The following is a 26,281-nucleotide window of genomic DNA, read 5'->3' as shown; positions in this document are numbered from 1 at the left end:
AGTAAGGACGTGAGAACAATTTAATAAAAACTGAACATTAAAAAAATTAATAATAAATGATCTGCTGTCTTTCAGAGGTCAACTATTTTTTAATATGGCTCTCTTTAAAAATTTTTATATTAACTTAGATCTTTTGGGGACTGAAGACAAAGCAAAGAAGCACTTTTAATAACATCTGACATGTAAAAACTTTGAAATCCTAATTCTATTTTAGGTACTTAAAATACAAAATATGTGAAAGAAGGAATTCACTCATGCCCTTCAAAAAGATAACAGGTTTCAGCTGGCAAAAACATCTGGGACAGATGCGGCAGTTGGTGTGGTGCGCAAGCACAGAAGCAAAAACCTTCCCAAACGTTATTCTTGCCAGGAAAGTTCAGCAACAAGCTCAAAGTGAACTTCTTTTCTCAGAAGTATGATGCCTGTAAGCACACACTGCCAACATTGGGTTATCTTTTAAGCCAAGTATTGGTAAGGATGATATTTCAAATTCATACAGCCAGTTAAAACCAGACCATACTGAAATAATATACTACAGTTTCTAATACTATAAAGAAAACACAAAAATATAATTTAAATCTCTTATAATAATGAGATGGCATCATCACAGTGTTTGTCCTCCATAATTTTTTCAACACTCATGACTGGTAGCAGCACAGAAAACACCTCCCACTATGTTGACATCAAATATGAAGTATACACCACTGGTAATTGCATTGTCAAAAAAAAATCCAATCATTTACTGTATTAATATACAAATACAGTGTATCATGTACTCATGATAGTCTAAAGCACGTGTCAGACACAAGGCCCGCGAGCCAGATGCGGCCCACGGAGCTTTTTTATGTGGCCCGCGAGATAATTATCAAAAATATATTAAAACTGGCCCGCTGGCCGATTTTACCACAAAGACTTCAACTCCCATGATGCTTTGCGGCATCAGCGCAGAGGCGACACGCCCCCACCTTTGTGTTTTTTCCAGCGCCTGCTGCCGGTGTCTGCAGCTCCGCTGTCTCGGACAAACTAAACACCCCTCTCACTCAGCGCCGAGTTCACTCAGCTATTTTCTGACGTTGAAGCCCAGAAATGGAGATTCTAGCCGCTCAGTAATGTGTTCACGACTGAAAGAGAAAGTTTTCCAACTAACGTCCAGACAGAGCTGATATAACTCCAGCGAGCAGCGACACGCTCAAACCAGCACGACTCTGTGGCTGCTGTCGTGTTTCCTCCCCGACACACAACAACGTGGTCAAGCTGCTCAGACATGTTCAGCAGCACAAACCTATGTGAGCACCTGTCATCTAATGTTGTCATTATTATGATGAAGATGAACAAAACGACAGGAGTCTCCTCCTCAGCTCAGGTCAACCCCATGATGCAGGTATCTGGCTGGAACAGATGAGCATCACAGTAAACCAGCGGAGCAAACTGAGCTTTAAATATGTTGGTTTTATGCTCTTTTTCTGCTCCAAAACATGAAAGTTAACAGGTGAGATGTTGCATTTTAATTTAAGATAAAATTATATTTTTATTTTGTTGTTGGCCCATGAGAAATGATTTAACCTGCAGTAAACAGGAAGTGGAAAGGCTGCAGATGGATGAATAGAATAGAAAATCCCTTTATTGTTCCTCAGTGGGGAAAGCTAGATGTCACAGCAGCGATGACGCGTATTACAGGAGAAAAAAAGGAGAATAAAAAATAAGAAAAATGAATAAACAAGAAAACAAATACTGAATAGATTTTAAAAATGCTGATTATACCACAAGTAATGAATACCACTGATGCCTTTTATTTAAAACTGACTTGCTCGTGTGTAATTTGGTTATTCCACATTCAGTGTTAATGCAGAAATAAGTTAGTTTCCCAATTAAAAGGTTCAAAATTGCATATATATTGATAAAGAAAATGTGCAAATTTGCCGTCACTTTTTTAAAAAAAAATTAAGTTTGGCCCTCGACTCCGTCCCAGAGTTTCATTTTGGCCCCGTGTGAGTTTGACACCCCTGGTCTAAAGAGTTTACTTGCTTTTGGGCTTTCCCATGTTATAACAACACAGTACAAAAATAAAATGTTCAGATGATATGGCAATCTGAAGGGCAAAAAGTTCAAATTTTTCTGTAACGTGCCTTGTATAGCAGAGTAAGCATACATGGAATGCCTCTCCTTACATTTTTAATCACAACTTTCTTTTCATTTGAAGCATATTTTTATTCATTTTGAAATCTTTTTTATACTTCCCAGGAAAAACATCAGACATCTCAGTCCAGAAAAATGCAGTTCTATGAACAGCTAAGATACTGCACAGAACCCTCAAACTCCCAGGCCTCTGGTAGAGGACCCGAGCTTGGAAGGATGAGACCACCTGTGGAGGATGAGATGGGAATATATATATATATATATATATATATATATATATATATATATATATATATATATATATATTAATACTGAGGATATAATCCAAACATCCTATCCTTGGGTGTGGCATTTGCAAAGACCAAACATTTTTATACAAGTAGGACTCATTTGAATGCCAGTTTCACATGTTCTGTTCCCACTTCACTCAGTGCGTTTACATGCAGTGTCAGAAAAACCAACTATTGCCTTAGCCACACTGAAGTCGGATTTTAAAATGAATGTAAACATGTTATTCTGATTGAAGGTTGACTAATCGAGCTGAAGTACCCAAATATGCATGTAAACAGCCCACTGGCTTCAACAGTACGATGCAGTCATGAGGGACAAGCAAAATATCAAACACGCCAGAAATGTGTGCAAGCTTATGACTGGTGATTGATAGCTGGTCACGTGGTGTTAACTGCCTCTTGTACACAACACTCAGCGCAAAACTCGCCCCAATCTTGTAGATTTTTGCATGAGGGGAAAATCGGCTCAAAAAAGTGAAAAAGTGTAATAGTGTACGCCCGGCTTTAGTGGAGTGGAACGCACTTCATTCAATAATTTGGTTTTCTAACATACATGTAAACTAGGATTAATGCTCCCAGTTTAACCTTTGTTTATTGCTATAGATTGACGTAGATGTGAATGCAAACACACTTTCTTATAGCACTGACTCGAGTCTCTTTACAACAATTGCCTTGGTAATCATCCGTTAGACATGGTGCATTTTTGTTTGCTTCAAACTCTATTTTCAGAGTTTATCAAAGCAGGCAACACATTTAAAAATGTCTTGTAATCTAGATGTGAGCATTTAGGATGATACAAAGAATCAAAGTACTATAATGTCATGGGGTTACGTGTCTTTTCTTTGCCTTCAGGGACGCAAAGAAAATTTATATGTGTGGGAATGTATACAATGGATGTCAGTGAAGCATCAAAACTAGCTAGAGGCACAAAGTTCTAAAGTTCACACAAATTCTCCAGTGTTGATTTAATTTACGGTAGTTTGTTTACAGAGTACAATCTCCATTTTCACTCAAAGTATTTGTGTCCTAAATGTTTAACTGAATCACTATTTGCTTTCACACATATATTTATAGTTCCTCATTGCAACACTATAAAGTTGCTTCAATAAATACAAAAAGTATGATTACATAGCAAAGGGTAGTGAGTGACTCATCTTAATAGGAAAAATCCAGTGGTTGGATTTCCTTCTTTGGGACCAACATCCACATTTTACAGCATTAGTTGATGTACTTTCCCCCGATTATACCGAGTACAGCATTCTGCCTGGCATTGTTCAGCGGTGCACAAGTTTGTCTAACAATACTAGTGAAAATCTAGGAATGATTTTGTTTTCTAGTGAAGCCAAAGGAGAGCTATGATCATTTTGTTGATTATCAGCCCAGCTCTACACCAAAAGCCCTCATTTCTCATTTTGGTCTGGACCTAATCCACTCCATTTCTGTTAATCACAGGGTTGCTATGAGTAACGTGACATGCAGAGCAAAGGGTTTACCCCATTCCTCTTCCAACACACCAACACTGAAAATTTTACCCATATCCATTTCTATGACGATAATGACGCTTCCATCGCCTACATGTGTGAAAATAAGAATTTTCACACAATTATTACAATCTTTAGTGGAGCAAAACAGTGACCTCAGAGTCAACTTTGGATTATTTAAATGGTAAGGAAGGGGGAGGGGGTAGGAGCTCTCTTCCCATCCCACAAAACCTACAGTCTGGTGGTTCAACGACACCAAAGGCTTTAAAACAAGAGAACTAACATAAATTGCAGACCAATCCATCGAAGGTATGCACAAGATGACTGGGAAGTCTTGAATTGCCTCGCAGTTTCCGACTTTTTTAAAAAGAAGTTTCTCCTCCCGAGTCCCCTACCCCCTAAAAATGCTGATAATAGTTGTGTGGTTAAACCAAGATGAAGTGGACACCTGTGTATCCTTAAGATGTAAACAAAGTACTGGTAGTGATGCTAGTTAGATATTAGCCAACAGCATTGAGTTATCAACGTTTTAACTAGGCTGGTGGTCCCTCTTAGATTAAATTCTTCAGGGTTTCCATTTAAGCTAGTTAGCAAGCAACACAAGACTTTTAAAAACATATAAACTTTAACAAAAGTTAAACGGAAACTTACCTGGATAAAGAGCTAGTAACTTAACTAAGGGGAAATGTTTCGTCGAGACTAGAAGTGCGCACACAAACAGCACCAGACGCCATCCCATCCACAAAGCAACATCTTGGATAGTAGTTTAGCGAGGCAGGCAGGCAACAGGTTAACAGTTCCACTGGGCATTCCACTTCAGGAGTACTCTACACTCTACAAGCGGCAATTAAAATAAGAAATAAAAATCAAAAACAAACTCCTTATGCTAAGACGTCGCATTAAACCACCCTGGAACAGTTTAGGGGTTCTCCTCCCGTAAAACCCAGTCACCATTTCTGTGGAAGAGCGGAATAACCCCTCCCTCTGCCAGCTCGCGTGGGCTGACTCTGACTGGGAGCTGGGAGTAACCAGATTCCTCACGGAGGCCGCTGATTGGCTGTCTGCTGGGGGACTGTCATTCAGCCGTTTCCATGGCAATATACATCCGGCGAGCGAAAGGTGCAAGGTGCCCAAATCATGAAGGCTCATGATTTGTTAAAGTTTGTGTAACCTTTAATTTCACCCAAAAAAACAAAGGACAAAATAGCAACAACTAAAACCCATTCAACAGAACCATTCATGTTTTATTTATTCCTGATGTGTTTCTTTTTTATTTTCAATGTTGATCACTGAAAAGCCCTCTAATCGAGAAATAAAACAGCAGATGAGCAACATCTATGTAAATTGTCATACCATACCTGCTAGAAATAATGTATGTTACGTTTCATAAGTACTTTGTATGTATGTCAATGTGTTTCTGAACTAAAACTAAATATTAAAGTTATCACCTTTTGTCAGAACAAGGACAGGGTGTACAAAACATATTAGTTTAGCCAGTCATGTCCTGTCGGAGACTATAGTTATGTGAAAGAACTTACTTTTCTTTGAAACTCAATTAAAATCAAGATTAGCTAACACCTGTGGTTTCCCACAGCATCAAAGTGAGTCATCCACAGCCAGGAAGCAATTCATAGCTGACTACTTCCTTCCTATGGATCGCTTCTAAAATGCCAGAGTTTATAGTGAGTCTTTCGCCATCTAGTGGCCATTAGTCATCATTACACGGCGTTTTCTTTTTAATTTGAAACGTGATGCAGATGGTTAATTTGTCTTAATTCACACGTGGCCCGTAATGTACATTGTTATTCATAAAGAAACAACATTTAGGAGAACTTGTTTTATTAGCAATGTCTGGAGATGAGAATAGTTGTGATCTTGGGTTCTTCGGGTCTCGCAAAAAAAAAAAAAAAAGATGTTATTGAACATATATGAGTGCCTGTTGCTACAAATCAACAAATCAAGTGATTCTTTGTAATGTAATGCCATCTGTCTACTCGGTTCACCAAAACAAGAAATACAGATTATAACACATAAGCAATGTTTATATTATCATTTCATATTCCACAAAAATCCTACTAACACAACGCTTGTGGAGAAAATATAATACTCGGAAAAGTTTCAAGACTCACTTCAATAAAAACTCTATTCTCTTATTGGTCCTTCGCCTTGTTTGTTTTTCTGTTTGTTTTTTGTTTTTATCACTACCAGGACTCACAGTTGATCGTCTCAAACATCTTGTGTTTCTTTACTTGGATTTTATTTAGCGTGCAGTTGGTGACTTGGTTTGTTTGATCCTTCTGTCTAACACAAGTTAGTGAATCTACTTGTAGACCAAACCAAACCAAACCGCCCCTTCTTTGTGACATGTTTTTATTTATTTATTTTGCTGAACACTGCTGAATATTGATGAACGGTTGGGCCGATAAGAGTCGTGAGACACACCTGACCAATAACAAGGACATACAGTTCCATGTTTCTCATTGGTGAGACGGCAGCTAAAGGACGGGACATCAGAGTGGGATGTTACCACCCAACACCCTCCCATCCCGAGAAACAGCCTCTATGTGATCTCTCTCTCTCTCTCTCTCTCTCTCTCTCTCTCTCTCTCTCTCTCTCTCTCTCTCTCTCTCTCTCTCTCTCTCTCTCTCTGCTCGGGATCTGACGTCAGACGTGCTCTTGAGCGGTTGCTATGGCAACATATTTCCCTATAACCTCTTTTTCCTCTTCCCTCTCTCTCTGAGCTCTGGTAGGTCCACATTGGTACAGCCAGCATCTTGCAGCACAATGGTTGCAAGTTGGTGAGCTGGAGGTGGGGGGAGAGAGTGATTCAGCATCAGCAAACCTCGGTTCCGTCCACTTCAGATGTTAATTTCCCCCATTTTTTCATCGCTTCTTTTTATTTCCTTCTTCATATTGCTAAACGTTCGTTATCTGCGCGAACGTCCTCGTTACGCCTCCAGCCATGGTCTCAGCAACGTTTCTCTTCGGGATGTTTTGAAAAGGACTGGCACCGGACTGGGAGCGTCATCAGCTGGCACGGAATGGTAAGGCCGCTCGTTTCTAACCGGACGCGATGCTCGGACCCCCGGTCACCACAGCGAGGTGGAGGGATGGGTATTGATCGGAAAGGGGAGGTTAATGAAGTCCACTGGTGGTGCCTCGGTGGGGAAATAGACAGCGACTTAAATAAAGAATCCCCTCCTTCTCCTCCTCCTCCTCCTCCTCATCATCCTCCTCCTCATCCTCAGCTGTTGTTTTATAACAACTCGCAGCTATGGCGTTACTCACTGTTGTCTGTCTGCTCTTCATCACCCAGCTTTAAACATTCCTGAGCTAATTCCCAAAGGAACACAAAGAAATGTGTGAATTTATTTAAGGAAATCCAGGATGAAACATTTCATTTGAATTACAACTGTGTCTGCATATTGTTGGGACTGTGTGGGGAGATCGTCAGAAATGTTAAAGCATGTCTGAATGGTTGATGGATGAACGATGCTCTTCAAAACATACAGGCTACATGCTGTAGTGCAGGCCTTCATGCAGGGTTGGTTCCGCTCTCCTCCCCCTCAGAAGTCAGCTGCGCACCTTGTACATTATGCAGAGCATCACTACTTTACCGGGATATAGATCCATCTTGAAATCAGCTGAACACTTCTTGCTTTCTTGCAAAAAGTCTGAATTAAAGGAAATGTATTGATTTATGAGGTGCTTATGCTGAAGCTGTTTGGGTTTGTGGTGCATATAAATGAACAGTTTAAGTGATTTCTATTGGTTTTGTTAGACAAACTGAACTTGTTGCTGAGACTGTGCAGAAAACAGAGTGGAGCACTATTATGATTCATGCTGTGAGCTCGCTGCTAAACTAACACTGGTAAAAGGCTGTAAACCCATCTGATTAATTGTACTGTTTGCTTAGCACAGGTATGCATCAAAATGTGGTGTTTTTTATTTGGCCTCACTACCTGAGCTGCATGTTCTGCTTTGGTTGTTGAAATTCGTTTGAAAGAGTTTGGTGCAAAGCTCACTCTGGACCAATTTCCAGGACTGTATCGTGAAGTCATTAAAGGTTTAAAGGTGTCACAACAAACTCTCCACGTTAAAGACAGCAACGAGCTGGTTTTTAGAGCTGTGACCTTGGGTGCTGAATTATTCAGGAGCAGGCTTCCATGTTTGTGAAAGCTCTGCAGGAAACAGAGTCTCACAATTAAACAAAGCTTTTATATGGGGTGTTTCTGCAGGGGCCGGTGAGAATGACATATTTGTCTTATAGGATAAGCAAGTCTGATGTTTTGGGGATTATTTACCTGTGAAATAATAAAACCAATCCTATTTTTCCCCTGACTAATATCAGACTTATTTATGAAACAGCTTGTTAGTTGCTACTGCAGTGTTTCACAAACTGATTATTAATGGCATTGATTTCTCACGGGGTTGCTGTACGCAATGGAGAATCATTAATGAAAACAACCACTAAACTCAGGTTGTGTTGCACAATACTTGTATTTCAGTTCCATTTTTTCCTATGCAGATCAGTGTGTTTATCCTTTGTTGTGTAACGAGATCGGGCAGAATTTTAGATTCAAATAATAGTGGGAGTGTAAAGTATTATCTTAATGTAAGATGACTTAGTTCTGCATGTCCTGGAGAGGACATCAGTAGAAAACATCATTTATCATCTTGTTTAATTGCAGCAGATCCTAATTTTACATCAAATAAAGCAGTTTTAAACAATGTAAGCAAGTCATTCGAGTTTTAAAAAAGATCCAGTAAAATTGGTTACTTAATAAACATCCCCATCAGTCATTTTTAGAGCTTTCTGCTATTGCTTCCTTAATTGTAATAATCACGGTCAAAGTCATTACATAAAGAGTGGATTAATGAGAAACACGGTCATTGTCTCTCATTAGTCTCTGACCCTGTCTGATTATTATTTCTAGCTTAATTCTGATTAGTCAAATTATCAAGTTGTTTGATAAAAAAAATTTGAGGCATTGATTTTAGAAATTGACTGATTAAGAAATAACTTAAATAAGGAAAATACAAAGAATTAAGGTTAAATTAAGCCTAAGGTTAATCAAAATGTTCTTAAATGCATAACGATTTTAAACGTATGTGTCATTATAAATGACTCACTGGTCCATCAATTTCAAAACACTCAAAATACCTTCAAACAATTTTTGTTCAGATTACAAATTCAATTCAATTCAAAGATACTTTATTAATCCCAGAGGGAAATTAGAGTTTCAGTACAAAAGGATTTCTGCTTGAAATCTAATCTAATCCAATCCGCCTTTAATATATATATTGTACTTACTCTGTCGACCAAAGTGGTCTACAGATAAAAACAAACAAACCAGGAAATATGAAACACTACAAGCATATAAAAGAAATAAATAACTAAAACACAACACAGCTTAAAACAAACAAGAGTGGATAACAAAAATCAGGCAGTATGAAACTCCAGCAAATCAAAGTGTGGGAAAAATGGAGTTACCAGTGAGATGCATAGTTAGATAGTTATATTTGATTAGCCAAATTTGCTGATTTTATTCTATTTTATGGCTTATATAGACAGTCAGGGGCACCGCTGGAAGCTGGATCAGATTTAGTCCCAATCCCACAGCAGCACATCTGGGGAAGAGAATTAAGAGCCTCCAAGGGTCAAAGGCTGTTGCAGCTCAGGGGTCATTAAAGGATTTCAGAAAGGTTTTATAAAGCTAGAAACCCTAGCTCACATCACTGAATGTTCTCCTACAATCATTCAGAAGGGCTAAGTTAGCTTCCTGTCGACAGGTGCACAACTGTATTGAAACCAATCAGGGACCCAAGTGAATATAATGGTGCACATGAGAGTTTAGGGCAGGACTTGTCTTCACAGTTCAGTTTTAGAAAACAGTCTTTGTAAAAATGGCTTCATTAACTGTGAAGGTGTCAAAAAGTCACAATATGAGGTTGTTTTGCAAAGAGCCAAATAGTTTCTACATATTCTCAGCTCTTCTGACTTTAGTCATCGGTTCAGGTATACAAAAGCAACTCTGAGCCGTGCGTGCTGTTACAGAGAATCTTTTCAGGAAAGTGCAGCGTAAGCGAGCTTACAGGAGACTTGACCTCTGTTTATTAAAAGTGAATCAAGTAAAAGAGACAGCAAATCCAGGCTCTAACAGCCATTAGCTTAGCTCCTGAGCTGCTGGTTTGTTTTGCTGGCTGGGCCTGCAGCTAGGTTCTTCCCTTCCTCTCCCCTGAGTCCAAATGGGAGGCTGCGCCGCGTTTGGCTCAGGCTGCACAGTAACGGCGAGGCAGGGCTGCATACTGCAGGAGCGAGGCTGAGGCTGCTGAACCAAACACTCACAATGGAGCACCAAGGGAGGGGGAGGGGAGGCGGCTGCAGCGAGGCTGGGAGCCTGGCAGCAGGAACGTTGGGAGTGAGGGAGGGACAAAAGACAGGCAGGAAAGGGGAGGCTCTCTTGATGAGCGAGGATGGAAGGAAGACACGGATGGTTATGGACAATGCTCGGGTGAGCATTGTGTGATGTTCACAAACGAGTGCAGCTCTCAGACTTTAGACAGAGGGAGTAAAAATGAGGAGAAGAGAGGAAGCCAAGAGGGATATTAGAACGAATAATAACAGTGGTGACTGTGGACCTTTAGAGTAGCACTTTGGGTTTCATCATCATTCCTAAAGCACTCCATCACATTGTTCAGCTCAGACGTGAAACACGGACAGATTATGTGTGAAAGGAGAAACAATGATGAATAACAGAAGCACACGCAAAACAGTTATTTATATGTAGCTCATCACAACCAGAGTACTTTTGCAGAAAGCTTGCAGAAACACAAAATCATGTGCACATTTGAAATGAATCAAAGAGCTATTTTATTCCTAACATGACAGCTGCCCATAAAGCTCATAATTATGACTGAGTTAGAATTAAATCCAGGGGTTTAGTGTTATCAGTTAACTTCCACTGACAAGCCAAAACCAAAACAAGAAGCTTAAAATGAGGTTTAAAGCGAATAAATAAATAAAATTCCCCCAAAATAAAATGTCTGTGTAAGCAGATATGAAGGAGAAAGCAGTTCATCATCACAGTCACTATGGCAACTTGATCGGATGCTGACCATGTCAAACACATGGCTGTCGTGACAGACTGGATGAACATGTTTTTGTGAAATCCTCCACATTCTTAAGAAAATAACAGCAAATCCTTAGAGTTTGGTGTCCTTACATGAAGCATCAGCTGGGATTTGATTGGGGTTCAATACCTTTGATTATCTGTGACATATGAATGTTTTCAAATGTCAGAAAAGTCATTTGATGGGATCTTTGATGCTTGATATAAGGATAGTCAATTTTAATAAATGTGGACATCGATAAGAAATGTGCCCAGTGCTGCAATAAGATCTAACTAAACATCCATATACTGGCACAACTCATGGAATTTCTTTTAAACTTATTCATGTTTTTGATTAGACTTCAACCTCTAGATTAATTAGTATGTTATTCTTATAACTAATCTGTGATCCAAAAGTTAAGAGGCACAAATTAAAACTGAAAACTACAATAGCAAATCTGCAAAACAAGTTAGCTTAAAACAACGTTCAAGTATGGCTATAAATGTTCTGTAGAGAAAAAAAAACATTAAAAAAATGAAGTCGCATTTGTCTAAAAACATAAGCCAATAACACGGCTTGGTCCAAAACCAACTCATTGGTGTAGATTTACTTTTACATCTGTGGGGACTTTTAAATCTACCCCCTCCCCCCATTAGTGTTTTTTTTTTATTTCTTTGATTTGTAAAAAAAAAAAAAAACAATAAAGTTTACTACGTATACATAACAAATAGTAATGTTAAACAAATGTTCAACTAATGATTGACTAATGTAATTTAGACTACAGTTAACTTCAGCCTTTGTGAAAATGAAAAAGGTGACCTACATCAGCAACAATTAAACCAACTATAACAGAAAAAACATCTCTTTAAATACGTCAGTGAACAATTACAAGTAATTACAAGGCTCATTTGAGCTAGTTTCAGACCGGAGTTATGATGGACTCATTTCTTTAGCAAACCTAACTTTAGGTGACTTAAAAACTTCTTTGGAAAATAGCTCCCTATGTTCTCAACCTTCTTTATTTTCTCCATCCTCACTCGCTTTAGGCCCTTTGTGTCACTCACATCACATTGCAAACACAAGAGTCTTGCAATGACAGCATGAGCAGCCAATCATACCGACCATTTGCGTTTGGAGGTAGGACTCCAGGAGAGAATGTCATTTAAACCTTTCTGCTCCTCTAGAGGAATAAGACATTGATGGGCTTATGTTTTTATGCGGAGGTGGTCAAATTATTGGTGGGGACTATTATGCCACCTCTGTCCTTGCCATATCTATGCTTTTGAACCAACTATTGGACCATCTGGTTGTGTGCCTGACTGAACCACCGCACTTCCTCATTTACCTGGGTCCTCCACTCATTACTTGAGGTTCATCATTCATTTGTCAGAGAAGGAGAAACAACCAGCTGCTACCACTTCAGTCACAAAAAGAAAAACAATTTGAAGTTGTGGACAATATAAGATATTTGGACATAGAAAATGTTGACTGGTGTTCTGTGGTCCCTTGTTTCTCTGGCAGTCTGTGTTCTGGTATCAGGCGGACGTGGCCTGAAAACAGCCAATGCAAGGGGTGAGAAATCCATGTTTATGTTTAAAAGTTAGCTTGTTTTGCAGATTTGCCATTAAAGCTTTAAGCCAAAAGGACCAACTTCAAAACCTTATTGTCATTTACAGATACGATACAGAAAAAGGTAAACAGTTTAGAAAACTTAAGACAAACTAAACTGCTTTTGGTAATATTCATTCTTTGCAATAGAACTCCCTGTTTTTCCTGTTTGAGTCCTAAACAAACCGTTGAAAATCGTCAGTATAAATCATAGTGAAATCTAAAAGTATTATTTTGTTGTTTGCGTTCATTAAAAAAGTAAAAGTCATTTATATTAGAATGGTATTTAGAATACATAGTTGCTTCTAATATTGTCTAATTTAAAACGCTTTTTTCAGCTTCAGTTCTTTGCCCACGTTTGCTGTACAGAAATTTTCTTTTTGTTTTTGAACAACATAATTGTGTTTGGATCTGAGCTGACGGTTTAGTACCTATATTCTGAAATACTTTGGATTGTATGCAGCAGCATTCCTATGTCCTTTTTGTGTGATCGTGTCCAGAACTTGTCTCTCCCAGATGTACTTCTTATACGTACCTGACACAACAGTGGCATGCAGAGTGGGTTGTGATGCTCCCTCTGCTTCACTCTTCCTATATGAAATTACTTTGACACAGGCTTTGATTTGTTTACTGGGTCTGGAAAATTGGATGTCCACTTTCAGACATCAACTGTCAAATTCAGAAAAATGTCATGGCAGCTTCCTCCTGACTTCCTCTATCCGGCTCCTTTACACAGTCCCAGCTACGCAGAACCACCTTCATCCTGAGGTGCCGTGGCTTTTAAACTCTGATGCAACGCAAAGCAATTCTCAAAAGCAAGTATAAACAGGAGAAAAGACAGAAATTTTAAGTAAAAAAATACATTTTTTAAAATGTTGATTAAATTAAAACTACCAGATGAATCAATGCCTTTAATTAGGCTTTTTAAAACATTTAATACTCAGAATACGTTCATAATCATCATGAAATTAACTCTATTTTAAACTGCATTTTTAATGCAGTGTCATGCGCACTTGCCACTTTCCTGCTAATGGTTTGTCTTTTTGCCAACTCACTCCCTCAACTCAACATTTCCAGTAACTCTTCATCTTCGGCTTGTTATTACAGTTTGTATAATAGGGCAAGGACACAAACAAAGGTTCAAAATTGGCACGTTAGTGTTAAACACTGTGTGCGTTTTATCTTTTACGAAAGCTGAGATAAATCATCAAACTCTTCATGCATTTGTAAGACAAATGAAATTGATAAATAGCTTTATTTATTGACATGTTTAAAAAAAATCTTCTTCTAGAACAACTTCAACGGTCTAAATGTCAGAAAGTTTTGGGGCAAATGTGGCTGCAAGAAAAGTTTCTTATTTATGTGACACGTGGAGACACGCAAAAAGTCAGCTCACATTTTAAATCAGCATGATTGTTACTCTGGAATATTTAGGCTGGGACAAGTCCATAGTAGATGTGTGTTTTAAAAAATAGGGGAAAATCTCTTATTTATATGGCTTTAGGATAAAAACAAAACATTTGTCATGTACAGCTGGGTATGAATTTAAATACATCCCCTTTTACTCATGGAGATAACAGATCCACAAGAGAATCCAAGCATCCTCTTCTCCAGCTCTTCTTGGGTGATCCCAGGGCATCGCCGCATCAAAGAGGATACATAACATTGAGTTTTGGATCCTTACCAGGTTCTTCTCCCAGTTGGGATGAGCCTGGAAAACCTCCTGAGGGAGGAGACCAGGAGGCATCTTTACAGGTGTCCAAACCACCTCAAGTGGCTTCTGCCAGTGAGGAGGAGCAGCATCTCTACTCCAGTCTCACTTCTAAATGATGGAGCTCCTCATCTTATTTCCAGGCCTTAGCATGCTGCCCTGCTGAGGAAGCTCATGTCAACTGGTTGCATTTGAGATCTTGTTCTTTTAGTGAAGATCAGAATCTTGTGACCTTAGGTGCAGGTTGGAATGGAAATGAGTTAGTAAATGAGGAGCTTTGCCTTTTGGCTCAGCTCAGAGCAAAACAACACCAGTCATTACTGAAGATTGGCACCAATCTGTCGGTGCATCTCCTGCTCCAACACACCATCACTTTTGAAGAATACACAGACATTAAATTAGCAATTTTGAGAAATTTTTGGGGATTCACTCTTTCTTAATCATCCTGTGACTTATTTGTAGTTAAAACAATATATGAGTATTCTGAGCTCTTAGCTACAGCCAGAGCAACATTTCAGCCATGACCACCATCAGCAGAATGAACAAGCTCAGAATCTGCTGTTTCATTTGTCGTGTGTCTCGTGGACAGAAAATGTAATGGCAGCTAGATTCACTGGGCTTGTCATGTCGATGGCTTCCCCATCATTGGTTCCACTGGACAGTTACAGACATCATTTTGAATTACTGGTATTGACCTGATGGTCATTCACTTTCTTCTCATTATGTTGAGAAATGTGATTTTATTTATTAGAAAAATAAAAACAGAAAGGATAATTGTTATTTGTTTGCACCTCATATCTTGGCTCACATCCATATGGACTTTAAATAATTTTAATGAAGGCAAAAATCTTCTCAATATCTCAGTATTAAAGTTATTTAGCAACAATAATTAATTGTTGTTCAGGCTGATGGTGAACCTTTCAGTCTGTGTAACACCGACTGATGATCGCTTATGCTTGTTCACTGTTGACTCATGTCACATTAACAATAACCACTTTGGTAGATGCTGTGGTGATGTCAAACATACAGCTGCTGTTGTCATCACTGTAGTGGAGGGATGATTTATTGATTGGGTGTCCTCATAACCTCACCCTACCCTGTGCATTGTTTTAATTTTTTATTCACACTGCAGCCTCCTAGTCTTTATCCTTTGAACATCTTAGGTGTGTTCTTGCTGTGTCTTTGTAAATCCATGCTTTCGTTCTTTTTTAAACACAGAAACAGTTTTGTTTACCTATTTGTAGCTACGGTTTCGCCGACAGCTGCCGGCTTCTTCAGGCTGACGCTGATGGTGGCGCGTCACTTCCTTCTCCGTTTATCTGCGGGCAGCAGAGGACGTTGTCGCCCTCTACTGCCCGCTCTCCCCTCTCCGACGATGCAGTCCCATGCGTGGTCCAGCGTGTAAACTCCGTCGTCCCTGTTCATGGTCCCACATCCACGTCTCCTTATCTCTATTGCTTCCTTGATCCATCTTTTGTATTTTTGTTGTTCAGTGGTTATGATCCGTGTGCTGTCCCAGTCCATTATATGGTTTTCTCTTAAGCAATGATCTGTTACGGCTGTTACCTTTATCCTTTTCTCATTAAATAGGAAATAAATGACAAAGTTAGATCAAATTGCGTTGTGCATGGGCACCACAGCCACTGGTGGACATATATGGCATAGGGGTGTGCTACTTTGTAAAAAGGTCAGGAAAAAAAGTTGAAGTCTCCAACATTCGTGTCCTACATTTCTGCATTTAAAACGGACTCACTCCCTTAGGAGTTAGCCCAGACATTAAAGCCTGAGCAGTGATGGTATTAGTTTTAGGTAGTCCTCCTCAGTTCAAAGAGCACATTCTCTCATTTGCACATTTAAACATGGGTTTGTTTGAAAGTATACCCTTAAAATGTCTGCAAAAGGAAAACTGAGTGAAGCAGGAACTTAAGAAATAAAACTAGCAATTAACAAATGTTTGCACAAAGGGACACACAGGAGCATACGTGGAACAAGGATGCAAAGCGTGCATGTCACACTCAGAAGAGGATCTAACAGTGGGAATGACAAACCAGGGGGTATAGTATGGGGAGAAAAAAGTTTCAAAAGATCTGTGCATGTGTATCTACATTTGTGCGTGTGTAACTAGATTTGTGTGAGTGTAACTAAAGATTTGTGCGTGTGTAACTCTTGATTTCTAACTTGTGTTTACATTTTCGTGTGTAACTTCAGCTCCTACACATACAAATCATTAAGTACGCACACACAAATCACCTGGTAAACACGGACAAAACTACATCACACACGGATCAGTTTACAAGTACAAAAGTCCTTTAGAGACTATTTTCTCACTTGACTGATTTGTGCGTGCATGGTGCGTTTGAATGCTGGCTGGAAGCTGGGAAATTTGAATTTTCTTTGGAATTAGTCTAAATTTGTGTTAACTGGACAAGTATGATTTTCTGTAGAAAAATATAGTATCTCAGGATCCTGCAGTTATAAAAGATAGAACTACATTGAATTTTTAATCATCTAAAGGTATTCTTATTCTTCTTATTCTAAAACAGTTTATTTAGACGTGTGTTTGTGAGTCATGAAAACATAGTCAAAGGTTTAAAAGAAATGACTAATAATGGCAAAGTGGTTCTCTGACTGGAAAAAGCAGGCTTCAAACTGGGAGAAGGCACAAGAAGAAGGTGGTCTTTCCTCTGAAGTAGGTAAAAGTAAATCCAGCATGCTTTGCAGTCAGGTTATAATGAGACAGCTATTATTTTAAACCATTTAAGATGTTTTATAGGTCTGAAAGATTGACACACTGTCCCCAGACAAGGAAGTGGCTCTTGGGCCAGTTTATGTGTGTGCACAATAATGAAAACTATTTAAATGAAAACTAATGATGGGTGTTTCGACCACGCCAGTCGCAGATTTATGGTGGTTGTTTTCTCCTGAAGGAAGGATTTGAAGTTCGCTGAACTTACAGCCATTTCCCTCTTTCTGGTTTGATGGCATCACTTTTCGTGCGCATTTGTACTCCTGGACTTGTTTTTACACTAAACCTAAAATAGCTTTTCCCCCCGTTCGAAAATAAGCGAGTTCTAGGCATCAAAATGTGTCTTTAAAATTCACGGACCTCATATGTGAAATCCATGGCACATAACAAGTGGAATTAGAAAAGAGCGTTTTAGCACCATTGACTTGCATTCATTCTTTCATTCTTCCGGGGGCCAAAAGTAGATGATTGTGACTTAGGCACCCTATGACTCCGTACCATCTTCTTGTGCCTTTTTTCCTTTTGAACCCTGCCTTTTTCCAGTCAGGGAATCACCCTGCCATTTATTAGTCATTTCTTATAACCTTTCACTACGTTTTCATGGCTCACAAACACATGTCTAAATAAACAATTTTAGATAATTAAAAATTAAACGTAGGTCTATCTTTTATAACTACAGGATCCTGAGATACTATGTTTTTCTACAGAAAAACATATTTGTCCCATCAACACAAGTTTAGACTAAATCCAAAGGAAATTTGGATTTCCCAGCTTCCACCGAGCATTCAAACGCACCATGTACGCACAAATCAAGTCTGGTGGGAAAATAGTCTCAAAAGGATTTTTGTACTTGTAAACTGATCTGTGTGTAATGTAGTTTTGTCCGTGTGTACCAGGTGATTTGTGTGTGCGTACTTAATGATTTGTACGTGTAAGAACTGAAGTTACACACCAAAATGTAAACACACGTTACAAATCAAAAGTTACACACACACACAAATATAGACACACATACACAGATTTAGATACACACGCACAGATCTTTTGAAACTTTTTTCTCCCCAGTATATAGGGAAAGGGGATAGCCTATGGAGTGTGTGCAGATGAACTGATCATGGGTGGGGAACAGGTGTGAGAGGCTTGGTGATAAGGATGGTGGAGGAAATCCAAAGTCAATGAACACAATGTCTGAAAAACAAAGAATCAGAACAAAGTGCATAACTCAAAAAGCACAACATCTGTATGAGAGATCAATTCAATTCAATTCAAAAATACTTTATTAATCCCAGAGGGAAATTGATTAAAGATCAGAAGATTTTGAGATTTTAAGATTTTAAGATCAGAACAGTCCTCCAACTAGACAAAAGAACAATAGTTATAAAAATGGATAAAATTGAACATTCAATTGTATTACGTGTATTTATTAAGTTGTAATTCAGATTATTTTATGGTAAATGGTCTGTATTTATATTGCAACTCTTAGTGTTACACAACCCACCAAAGCAACACAGCCAATAATTCACACACACACACACACACACACACACACACACACACACACACACACACACACACACACACACACACACACACACACACACACACACACAGAGATATGTTATGAGCTACAGTGTAGCCCCAACTCCCCAGGGGTGCACTAACAAGACTGGAATCTGCTTTTCATTTCTGCAGATATTTGAGGCTCGTCATACCTAATTTTTTAAAGGGTAATCTGCATGTTTGCATGGTTGAGCAAGTAAGTTAGATGGCTGTTTAAATATGACTTAGAAAAACTAAGATAGATCACAACATGCCCTATAGGTTATAAATTGTAAGTCGCTTTGGATAAAAGCGTCTGCTAAATAAATAAACATAAACATAAACATAGTCCAATTTAGATATGTCTGTTATGGACTAAACAGAGTAAAATTCATATGCAATAATGTAGTAGATTAAAATAATATGTTTTGTTGTCTTTACCAAGTTGAGGGTACTTTTAAAAAAGTTGTCAAGTACACACTACTTGGTTGTTTCATTTGCTTAACTCATAGATAAGTGTACAACTTAAAACACCCAGTTTTCTATGCTTGTTTTCTTATTTAAAGTGCAATTGGTTTGCATGCTTTTATAAAGTAATGTTAAAAAAAATTGGATTTTACAGTGGATGGTTTACAACATCAGATGGATGTTGGGTGTAAGCCCTGTAGCAGACTGGATGAACGCTTGCACCATGAATGGCCTGTACTTGTGTGAAAGCTCGAACCCAAGTATATAGTGACTTTATCTAGCTTTATATTTCATATGTTCTTTCTAAAAGGCAGAGCTGGTATCTTCAGCAGAACTTCCAGTTTGAACATCTTAGGTGTGCCGTAGCTACAAACAGGTAAACAAAACTGTTTCTGTGTTTAAAAAAGAACGAAAGCATGGAGAACTTCCAGTTGGCTGGATGGATGGTATCGGTTTAGAACAGCTTTTTCGGAGACGAGGCTGATGGTTTCATCAAGCTGAGACTTCCAGCAGAAAGTATCACTTCATAACCCTTTTTGTTAATTTACTGACCCTACAGTGAGTCATTTCAGTGTTACATTCAATTTTCCATAAATGTGTTATGTTCATGAGTCTAATACTAACTAGAACACAGTGCTAAAAATGTTTCAGAGCTGCATGGAAACATGACTCAGCTCATGGTTTAGAAGAGTTTGATTGGAATACAAACAGACATTTGTAGAAGAATAATTCTTGTTTGATGTTGGAATATTTATCCAATTGTTGTTTAACTGGTAAGATGTGGGAGAGAGTTTTCAAATTTTGATTTTTTTTTCATTTGAATGAATGAAAATACGTTTTATTGTATTTTGTTTGTTCTTTTGGTGATAAGTCTATCTATGCACCCAGTTTGTGTCAGACATATATGCATATATATTACTTTTTAAAACAAGGGCAGATATTTTCAAGTAAATCAACCTTGCAGGCCAAAAAAAAAAACAGGTTTAAAATAGCCTTATTAGGTAAAATATGAATATAGAGAAGGTAGAAAATGTTAAACTATCAGCAACGCATCTGAGAAACAAAAATTGTCATTCTTGAAATGCAACTGGGGGCCGCAAATGGCCCCCGGGCTTCATTTTGTCCACACCTCTTTTAGAGCGTATAGCTTAAACTTAAACAAACACATGTGTACACATACATATATTTTTTGTTTAATCAGTCTTAGTGCGCTGTAGATAATCAAAAATAAAAGTAGCATAAGGTTTTAGTTTTTTAAAGGCATCAGGTTTTCCTCTGACTCCAGCATCTTGGAACACACGTGTCAAGGTGCTGCTTCTGCTGTATCGGTTGGTTTATATTTATAGAGGAGTAGGTGGTGGTGACCTGCTGTTTTTCTCATTTTTATTGAGACTGATAGAGATGAAGACGAGAGAATGCAGCTGTGAATTTACTGGGGAATTCAGTTATGCAAAGGAGAAATGCAAGGACAAATTTCCAAGAATCTCAGATGAATAGAGAAAATTAATTGAGCTACTCATGTGCATATTAATCATAATATTGATGAAGATGAACCTATTTACCATGCATTTTTATTATTTTATTTAATCCAGGGATAGTTCATGTTGAGTCCGGCCATTTCCCATAAATCATTTCAGCTCAAATTTTTGTCCTTTCCAGTTGTTCTCCAATTCTGACTCGACCTCTCTTCTGTTTGTGTCCTGCAGGTATTTATGAGCAGACATTTCTTATATAACTGCAGCCAACCAGTCCTGGATGTAAAGCTAGCCTTTTGTCAGGTGTGTGTCCCTTACAGGTAAAAAAGGTACAGTATTCATTCCCTTCCATTTTCCCTTTGTGTGCTTTGTATGTTGTCTGTTGTGTTCCAGAAAAAAGTTTGCTCTCACAAAAATTTGCATTTTTTAATTAATAATGAAAAATAAATAATGCAAACTGGTTAGAAATAGACAAAAAAATCATTTGGGACTCTTGGAGAGAAAACGAAGAGCTTTTAGTCCTTATTAATAACTAACACTGCAAAATAAATAAATAAATAAATAATTCCAATCCAGACCCAGTTTTCCATGACAGTTCAATACTTCAAGTGCTTATCTGTAAATGAGACATTTGCTAAAGTGAGGCCTAATTACCCGCCTCCCACTGAACTCTGATGGTGTAAATGCCAGACTCATTAGGACACTAAACAGCACGTATGTGAGGACCACCACCGACCATAGCACCACCTCTGATTACTCAGGAGATTTGCATGCTGTGTTGCATCAGACATGCTTGTGTTTCTGGGTTTTTAATAATACTGTTGAGTCCAATGACTGTAGAACAAAGGCTCCGTATTGAAATAATTAGGTGCAGATGACTAGTCAACCCTGTAAATGTCTTCTTATTTTTATTTTTTCAGTGCTTTGGTGTAATTACCAAGTCTAAAATTAACTTAATTGTTTTGTTGTGCCACTGCTTGCAGGCCTGCTCTCTTAAGTAATTAGAGTTGGAAATCTGTCTGCACATTTGTAAAAATAATGTTTTTAATCCAACTGAAGTGGGTGCTGTAACAGATGAACGTGGAGATTACTGAAGCCAGAGATTTCACTAGAAAAAAGTGCTCTCTGTGTTATGTCATTTGTTGCTGCCATGTCACATTCAAATTTTCATGCAAAATAATTAAAACTTGTTCAATATTTTCTTGAGGCTGTTTCTGTAAATAATTGGAATGTTTTCAAAGAAATAATTCATCCTGAGGAAATAATCTGAAATAAATCACTCCACAATAAAAATGATGACAATTTAGTTAGTTTCCAGTCAGGTTTTTGTAGAGCTCATTCTACTGAAACAGCTCTTCTTAGGGTCTCTAATGACCTTCTGACCCACAGTGATGCAGGGGACTGTTCTGTTCTGGTCCTGCTGGACCTGACTGCAGCCTTTGACACTGTTGACCATCACCTGCTACTGGAGAGGCTGAGAGACTGGGTCGGCCCATCAGGAACTGCTCTGGAGTGGTTCTCCTCTTATCTGTCTGAGCGCTGTCTCTCTGTGGCTGTCTCTAAGTTTAGGTCCTCCACCATCTTCCTCACCCATGGTGTCCTACAATGTTCTGTGCCTCTCTTCCTCCTCATCTGCTTCCTCTGCAGCACACCCTGAGCTCCTTTAGAGGAATCTCCTACCATGTTTATGCAGAAGACACCCAACTGTACATCTCCTTTAAGCCCCATGAGATGTCTAAGCTGCAGCTGTTACACACCTGCTTAGACTCTATCAAAACCTGGATGGCTGGGAGCTTTCTTCAGCTGAATGAAGATAAGACTGAGATCCTCATCTGTGCCCCAGACAAGCTGGTTCCCAAAGTCAGAGACTCTCTTGGTCAGCTTGCTTCTCACACCAAATCTTCCGTCAGGAATCTTGGCATGACCTTTGACCCAGCTCTCACCCTGGATTCTCATGTGGATTCGTTCTTGTTCATCTCTTCCTTCTTCCATCTCAGGAACATTGCTAAGCTGAGTCCCATTCTGTCCCGCTCTGAACTTGAGACAGTTATCCACACCTTCATCTCCTCACACTTAGACTACTGTAACTCTCTTTTCACGTGTCTGAGCAGAACCTCCCTGAACTGTCTACAGGTGGTTCAGAATGCCTGTGCTCGGCTTCTGACAAAGTCCTCCAAACACACCCACATCACCCCGCTTCTCCTCCAGCTTCACTGGCTGCCAGTCAACATCAGGGTTCATTTCAAGATCCTGGTTCTGGTCTATAGGGCCTTACATGGACAAGCACCATCTTACATTGGTGATCTTCTTAGTCCCTACACCCCCAGCAGGTCCCTGAGGTCCAGTGATCAAAGCCTACTGGTTGTGCAGCACCAGGCTAAAGACCAAAGGTGACAGATCATTTGCTGCTGTGGCCCCCAGACTCTGGAACTCTCTCCCCACGAGCCTGAGATCAGTGGACTCAGTGGTCTCCTTTAAAAAGCAGCTGAAGTCTCATCTGTTCAAACTGGCTTTTGCATGACCACCCTTATAGCACTTACACATTAACGTCGGCACGGTCTGTGTTTGGTCGGGCTGGATGGTGTAGAGTTCACATATAAATTCGAGGGACTTCTCAAGAATGCGGAAATCCCTGAGCCTGTGGGCGGCGCTTAATACGCGCGGGAAAGTCTGCTCCATAAGGTAAACAAAAGGCAGACATGACACACACACACACACGCACACGCACACGCACACACACACACACACACACACACACACACACACACACACACACACGCACACGCACACGCACGCACACACACACACACACACACACACACACACACACACACACACACACACACACACACACACACACACACACACACACACACAAAGCTATCCTTTTCTCCCATTCCCACACTTTCTTTCTTTCTTTCTTTCTTTCTTTCTTTCTTTCTTTCTTTCTTTCTTTCTTTCTTTCTTTCTTTCTTTCTTTCTTTCTTTCTTTCTTTCTTTCAATTAATTCAAAACGTTCCCATTCATCTCATATTGCCTTATATTAATATAATAATATTGTTGCATCTGCATGAAACCAGGAACTACAAACAGAGACTCCTTACACTTCAGCAAAGTTCTATAAGATAATTCTTAAAGATGTCCAACCCAATGACTTTACAAAATACTGGGCAAACCCTCCGTGAAGTCACCTATAAGCTCCTTAAGGTCTGAGTTGAGGCTCAATGGGTAGTTCCGATCATTGGGAAATGATAAATGACCCGCACTGTGTAGTGCCTTTTAAGAGTCACAAGACTCCAAAGCGCCTTACACTACAGTGCATCCCTTTACACTGATGCTGATGAGCTACAAAGTAGCCACAGCTGCCCTGGGACACACAGATAGAGGTGAGTCTGCCAAACACAGGCGCCACCGGTCCCTCTGACCACCACCAGCAGGTAAGTTTGGTTAAGTGTCTTGCCCAAAGACACAACAGCAGAATTCTCTGTCTGCAGCCGAGATCGAACCTTTAACTTTCCGATTACTGGACAACCCGCTCAACCTGCTATTGTCCACATCTTCACCTGGGCGTGTCACAAGTGTCGTCACATCCAGAAAATCCAAAAATTAGTAAAGAGCACGTCTCTGAGGATCTCAGTCAGTCATTACTTTCCCAGTTACGAGCTAACTTAGCTAACCAAAGTTAGCGGATGTTTGTTTGCTGGTGCTGCAAATCTCTGACTGGGGTGGACCAGCTGAGCCCAGAAGCATTAGGTTATGCATATAACCAATGTTCCCTGAAGGAACTCCACCTACAAGCCCCCCGGCTAGCAGCCGAGCAAATGTCACCAACTGAAACGCCCTAAAACAGCGCCCCTGAAGTGGCCACGCCATTAGTAGAGTGCGCTCTGACCCCTTGGGGCAGCTGAGATTCATTAAGAAAACAGTCTCCACAGCATGGACGTAATTTTGGGGGGGGGACAGGGGGGACATGTCCCCCCCACTTTTTCCAAATTCAAGTTTTGACCCCTGCACTTTTTACCATCCAAAAACAATATTACACTATAGTAAATTGACACTGGTTGAGCTCTAGCACCAAGTGGAAAACAGCCATTTGTGTTGAAGCCTGTTTCCCATTAGAGCATATTGTAAAGATCCCCCCACACGCACACACTCCCTGTGTCCCCCCCACTTCTAAAGAGAAAATGACGTCCATGCTCCACAGTCCTATGAGAGAAAGCTTTACTCTTGGAGGGTTTGGCAAAACACACAAACAGCTGGTCTAAGAGTTGGAAAATCTGAGTCTGTATGAGCCTGTGGAGCACAAACCGAGCACAGACAATACAACCTCCTCTGCTCCTATGAGGCAAAAGGAGGATAAAATCTATGAATTTAATTTACAGAAACAAACAGAAAAGCTGTGTTACTTTGTGTTTGCAGGCTCAAACCACGGCAAAGTGATAACTCTTATTGTAGCTACAATCAGAAAGAAATGCTTGGTAAAACTCTTACCAACAGTAACGCATCAGGGTGATTTCTCTGTTCTGGCACGAGTGTCTTTGAGATTGACTGTTTGCAGGTTTGAATCCGTATCACCTCAAACTGTGCTTGAAGCAATGTGTTATCATCTGTCTCAAAGCTAAAGATGAGCTATGAGTGAATATGTTAATAGAATAATGAAGCTCAGCAGAAATAAAGGCTCATAAAATGTATGAGTCAAAGCCCACAACTGATGAATAATGCTGAAATGTTGGGAAGAATTTGAAACTGGTGAAATATTCAGGAAAACTGTCAAATACCAAGCAGCAAAAGGACTTGCGCATGCTTTAAGGTGTATCCTATAAAATTTTATTTTGCCAAAGAGATGGAAGCTGGCAAACAATAGTGGAATTTCCACTACAAAGCAATGTCATATTTTGTTAAATGATTTCTTATAATGGTGCAAATCCATGCCTATTTTATGTCTTTTTCTTCTTCAAACATGTTTTAATTTCTACAGTTTCTGAGAGTTTGGAACTGATTTTCTTCTTCTTTTTTTTTTTTTTTTTTTAGATAAAACCAGATTCACCTTCAGCCTAACTAACATGTTGTGTTTCTTTTGTTTGCCTCATGCAGGGTTTTGGAAAACAAGTGGATGTGTCATATATTGCCAAACATTACAACATGAGCAAAAGCAAAGTGGACAACCAGTTCTACAGCGTGGAAGTGGGAGATTCCACCTTCACCGTTTTAAAACGTTACCAGAATTTAAAGCCCATCGGCTCAGGAGCTCAGGGAATTGTCTGGTGAGTTCTCTCAGCTGTGCTTCAGCTTTATGTTCAGGTTTAAACAGCTTCATGCTGTTTGATGAGCCTCTCCTTGATATTTAATGTCTTTATTGTCTCAGTTAACCATCAGCTGCTTGTCTAATTGTTTTATATTTTATAGCTTCAGGTGAAGATGAATGAATGAGAGTTGACAAGGATGAATATGAAGTTTTCTTAAGATGGATTGTGTCCTTTTTTCAGTTCTTGTGAAAGTTTCAAGTTGTAAAGCAAATACAGATCAATTGGAGAGTGATATTTTGCAGCCGTTTTTTCCCCTCTTTAATCTTTTCCCTTGTTGGCCAAGTGACTTTTGAAAAGAAGCTTTTTAAATCTCCCTGATATATATGTATATATGTATATATATATATATATATATATATATATATATATATATATATATATCAAAATAAACAAGAGAGTGTGAGGGGC

The 26,281-nt window shown here is 39.2% G+C and overlaps 2 protein-coding genes across 13 annotated transcripts in view; one reads left to right on the top strand and one right to left on the bottom strand.

Moving 5' to 3' along the window:
* The window catches only part of ptpn13 (protein tyrosine phosphatase non-receptor type 13), a 74,520-nt gene extending 69,612 nt beyond the window's left edge, over positions 1-4,908 (bottom strand). For all 4 annotated transcript variants that reach the window (XM_015942937.3, XM_015942938.3, XM_015942939.3 and 1 more), the window contains exon 1: positions 4,559-4,908. In XM_015942937.3, the coding sequence (XP_015798423.3) occupies positions 4,559-4,646 (88 nt within the window). In that variant the 5' untranslated portion in view covers positions 4,647-4,908. The remainder of the gene's footprint in view (positions 1-4,558) is intronic.
* Positions 4,909-6,706: 1,798 nt separating this feature from the next.
* mapk10 (mitogen-activated protein kinase 10) overlaps positions 6,707-26,281 on the top strand; it is a 52,089-nt gene continuing 32,514 nt past the window's right edge. For 7 of the 9 annotated variants that reach the window (XM_070552388.1, XM_070552387.1, XM_015942923.3 and 4 more), the window contains exons 1-3: positions 6,707-6,951; positions 20,799-20,870; positions 25,662-25,831. In XM_070552388.1, the coding sequence (XP_070408489.1) occupies positions 6,949-6,951; positions 20,799-20,870; positions 25,662-25,831 (245 nt within the window). In that variant the 5' untranslated portion in view covers positions 6,707-6,948. Of the gene's footprint in view, positions 6,952-20,798; positions 20,897-25,661; positions 25,832-26,281 lie in introns of all 9 variants that reach the window. The other 2 variants (XM_015942926.3, XM_015942925.3) reach the window with 2 other exon arrangements.

Source organism: Nothobranchius furzeri, chromosome 6 (assembly GCF_043380555.1).
Source record: "Nothobranchius furzeri strain GRZ-AD chromosome 6, NfurGRZ-RIMD1, whole genome shotgun sequence".
Classification (NCBI taxonomy): domain Eukaryota; kingdom Metazoa; phylum Chordata; class Actinopteri; order Cyprinodontiformes; family Nothobranchiidae; genus Nothobranchius; species Nothobranchius furzeri.
Note: the sequence above shows the minus strand (reverse complement) of the source record. Positions and strands in the feature narration are given on the sequence as shown.